Source organism: Pocillopora damicornis, chromosome 1, assembly GCF_964200805.1.
Source record: "Pocillopora damicornis chromosome 1, jaPocDami1.2, whole genome shotgun sequence".
NCBI lineage: Eukaryota > Metazoa > Cnidaria > Anthozoa > Scleractinia > Pocilloporidae > Pocillopora > Pocillopora damicornis.
In genome coordinates this window covers 16,378,349-16,382,762 of record NC_142670.1, presented here as the reverse complement: position 1 = coordinate 16,382,762, position 4,414 = coordinate 16,378,349, and the positions used below count along the sequence as shown (strand labels likewise).

Here is a 4,414-nt window from a genome sequence, read left to right as displayed (position 1 = left end):
TTAATAAAATTTTCGTCCAAGTTATTCATAGATTTTGGGAAAGGAGCTACGAGAAGCCTGGAGGAGTTTGAAATTAATGCGTTCGTACAGAATGGTCGATAGTTCATATTCTTCCGATTTTAGATAAAAAATATGACTGTATGGGCCGGTTATTTACACAAAGTTTAGTCGTCGTTAAACAGAACTACGTCTTAATCAATCCTAAAATTAGCTGAACGTTTTATCGGTACGTTTATGTTTTTGAACTATGTCAAGAGGACCGAAAGCTTACAGTGCAAGGACATTCGTTTAATCGAGTCAAACCTCTTACAGGGAAAGCGTAACGGCCACTGATTGCGTAAAACGTCGCGTAAATAACAGGCCTTTTAAGTCTTTGCTACTCAAATGTGTACTGCTTACTTAAATGTTTAGGCTAAGAAAAAAAAAAAAGAGCGGAAAATGTGTTTTGTCCTCCCCTTATAACTGTATTGCAGAAAGGATGATCGCTAAGTAGATTTAGTGCCGTCGGATTACAACGTTGTTTTACATCAACAGGTGGCCTCGCATCATCGAGCATTCTGGACAACTCACTAAAATACTACATTGGCACTCTTTTCTCTTACTTACACCCAGTCCTAACTTACTTTTCCTCGAGTAAATTCATTAGATGTTATCACGCCCAGACAGATGGCTGGGATTCAACAACATTCCGTTCGAAATGTGATGGAAAGGGACCCGCGGTTTCCATTATTAAAGTTGATAACTACACAATTGGTGGATACACCGACGTGTCCTGGAAAAGTATGCATTTCTAGTTAGTTATCAACTATTCACTGTAGAGAAGGTGGCTAGGTAAACAATACCCTTTATTTGGCGCGAAAATATGCGCAGATAGTTGTCCACCGACATCATCTGTTCCACGATGCTCACAGTTTCCTCAAAGCGAAGCCCGAGGAAAACTTTGAGCAAGGAACAGATAACGTCCAAGGAATGAGATCGGTGCATATTTTTGCGCCAAATAGACGCTATTGTGTTAACTATCCTTTAATCATTTTGCAACGCGCGTTGAAAAAACTTTATAAACAGCTTACTGTTTGCTGCGTGGCATGGTTTCTGGCACGACTTCATGAACAAAATAGTGTTTACCTTCTTCCTTAACAACCACAAAACGCTCTCTCATCTTGAATTAAATTTAAACAAAGTCTAATTGTAGAAGACGTAAGGTTTAAAAATTGGTGGACATCACTTGGGTATCACTATTCGGTCATGTGATGCTTTTAGACCAATCGCGCGCAAACAAAAATATTTGATTGATCATAATGGTGGATATTAACGGAGCTGCAAAGCTTCGGGGTAATAACCACCGCCACCCACAGACACTGCAGTGAATAGTTGCTTTAGAATGTACTGAAACAGTGAGACGATACGGTACAAAAATATGATTTTAATTTATGTATTCCTACAATATTTTCGGGTGTATCAAACTTACCGTTAACATCTGCCTCTGTAGATTTTCGTGACATGTCACGCAGTCTGAGGTCAGTCAAAAACACGCTACTTTTCGAACATTTTCCTCTTTTTCGTGCATTTCATTTGAATTGCTATCTTTCTTACCTTCAGTTTCTAAAACTAACGTACATAAGCTTTCTATACCACTGTATTTGAAGGAAATTATTAAAATATTTCGTTCGGGTTTTTGAGACTTATGGTTAGCGATTCAGATATGTCGAAGAGGGGTTCACGCCACATGCAAGCAGTGGCCATGGAGTCTGGGACTTTAACTCTAAAGCGCATGCCTAAAACTGGTCATTACCGCGAAATACGAAAAAAACAATAAATTTGGCGAAATTTGATGTATAATACATGAGGTTTGGATATTGTTTGGGTTCGGGAAATGGGACTCGAAGTTTACGCAATGGTGATTTTTTCTTCGCTGGCTCTTCTCGCGGTGGCGGTAGATGCACAAAACGACTTCGGCGAAGAAACAAATGGTCCAAAAGGGGAAAAACTGCCTTGGTTTACTTACGAAATAAACAAGTAAGTAAAAATTGCGTTTATCGAAGTGTATTCCAACCTGTTTCTTTTTTCTTTTTAATTTTTTTCAATTTTTTTTCACCGAACTGATTTTTTTTTTATCAGCTATCTCATATATTCCCTGTCGAAGAAGTCTGATCAAGAGCCGAACGACGAAAGTGCTGATTCTGTGATTGTGGGAATCGTGGAAAAAATATTGAGGGAATCTGAGATTCGCGGAGTTGTTATAAATTCCAGAATTCTCAACGTCTTCAGGAAAAAGATTTCTCTCCTCCATTCAGCGTTCAAGAAAGCGTCAAAAAGTGGGGGGAAAAGTATAAAGAAGCTTATTGATGCGTGGAAGGCAAAAAACCACTCCTTCAAAATTTTCTATCATGAGCTTGAAAACAACTCATTGATTGAGGAAAACCAACAGCTTCGTGGGCAGAAAAGGAAAGCTGAACTGGATTTAGCCGCAGAGCAGGCAAAGAGATTAAAAATTGAGCAGGAGTTTGAAGATGTTATTAGGGATTCGGAAAACAGAAAAGAACAATACAAACAAAAATTCAAAAGATTAGCGAAAAAAGCAGCAAGAATGCAAAAAAAGGGACAAAGAGGTCCAAACAAAAGCAAACGTTTCACTGATTATACCAAACAACATCAGGCAAGATTAAGGCGAGGATTTAAAGAAGACTGCCACTCAGCACTGTCATTTTTAGGCCTCTACAATTTTATTGCCACCAAGGTTGAGGTATTTAATAATGACACTCAACAATATGAAACTATTTCATTGGTAGAAGAGGGAGAGTTACAACTATTGGAAACAGAGCCAAGAGAACTGACTGACAATGATATTGATGACATCAATATGTGGGTTTACTTGAAGGAAAAATTGAATATATCTAATGAAGCTTGGCATGAGTTGGCCATGAAGTGTAAAGACATGCCCACAAAATATAAAATATGCAAACACCTAGATAAACTAAATGCCAATTGGAATCTGAGAAGTACACCAGAGGAGGCAGAGGGAGTACAGATTTCTTTCAGGAGGAGTCTTGAGGAACAGATAAAAAGGCTGCAGAAAAATGGAGTATTGGACAAGGTTACTACTATTAAAGTAAAGCTCAGTGGTGATGGTACCAACATTGGGAAAAGGCTTAAACTTGAAAATGTCACATACACAATTTTGAATGAAAAGGATGCAGCAATGAATGAAAAAGGGAACTATGTTCTAGCAATAATTAAGACAACAGAGAACTATGACAATCTTAAAGAAAGCCTTGCTGATCTAAATAATGAAATGTCAAATTTAAAAGAAATTACTGTAAATAGTCATAAGTATAGCATTGAGTATTTTTTGGGAGGAGACTGGAAGTTTCTAGCCTGTGTTTGTGGTTCAGGGACTGCTAATCAAAGTTTCTCTTGTATTTGGTGTAAGTGCCCAGGAAATGAAAGGTTTGACATCAGTTAAAAGTGGTCTATAACTGACAAATCTCTTGGGGCAAGAGATTTACAAGAAATAGGTAAGTATGCAAAATCTAAGCAATATAATTGTAAAACCAATCCATTATTTGATTTTATTCCTATTGACCATGTAATAATTGATACACTACATTTATTTTTGAGAATATCTGATAACTTAATTGAACTTCTGATCAGGGAACTTCGCAGGAAAGATGCCATTGACAAGGTATCTACTTTTTCAAATGGGTTTTGTCGAAATAAGTATAGACATATGGCTGGGTATGAGAAATTTGTAAAAGAACTTGGAATTAATTTTGAATGGAAAATTAATAGGGACAGCAAGAAGTTGGAGTACAGAGACCTTACTAGACCTGAAAAACTCTTGCTTTTCCAACATATTAATTTTCACTTACTATTACCAGAGTTTCATAATGTGGACAAGCTGTTGGGGTAATTTCATAGATATTATAGGTGATCTTAAACTTAATTACACTACAGATGATGCTATCTCTAGCCTCAAGGACAAAATCAAAAAATGGTTTCAAAAATTCTTAGACCTTTACCAAGCAAAAGATGTAACACCATATATGCATTCTTTGTATGTTCATGTGCCTGAATTTTTAAAGCTATACCAAAATTTAGCTTATTACACTCAGCAAGGTATGGAGAAGTACAACAACACTGTATCAAAGGACTACTTTCGATCATCTAATCATAGAGGGGTTTCTGCTCTAAAGCAACTTTTCTTGAAAAAACACAGAATACAGCTTTTGGAAGCTGCTGGTTTGGAAAGGGTGAAGGAAAGCTACAACTGTGGAAACTGTTCATCTTCTGGCCATACCATCAAAACATGTACTGCAAAATGCAGCAAATGCGATGCTCCCACTTTCTGTGCACATCTTGTTAAAATAGATGGTAAATGGAAGCCAAGATGTGATTTAATCAATCAGTAATGATA

At 37.1% G+C, this 4,414-nt stretch overlaps 1 protein-coding gene across 1 annotated transcript; it reads left to right on the top strand.

Annotated features, from left to right (window-relative positions):
* Window positions 1-1,894: 1,894 nt before the first annotated feature.
* On the top strand, window positions 1,895-3,463 carry LOC149052341 (uncharacterized). Its single transcript, XM_089180785.1, has 2 exons — window positions 1,895-2,016; window positions 2,119-3,463. Exons 1-2 carry the CDS (start codon window positions 1,895-1,897, stop codon window positions 3,461-3,463), a joined length of 1,467 nt encoding a protein of 488 aa, XP_089036911.1.
* Window positions 3,464-4,414: the final 951 nt, after the last annotated feature.

Coding starts and splice junctions, on each gene's coding strand:
- LOC149052341 (XM_089180785.1), top strand. CDS start 1,895: ATGGTGATTTTTTCTTCGCTGGCTCTTCTCGCGGTGGCGGTAGATGCA. Junction 2,017..2,118: donor TTTACTTACGAAATAAACAA/GTAAGTAAAAAT, acceptor TTTTTTTATCAG/CTATCTCATATATTCCCTGT.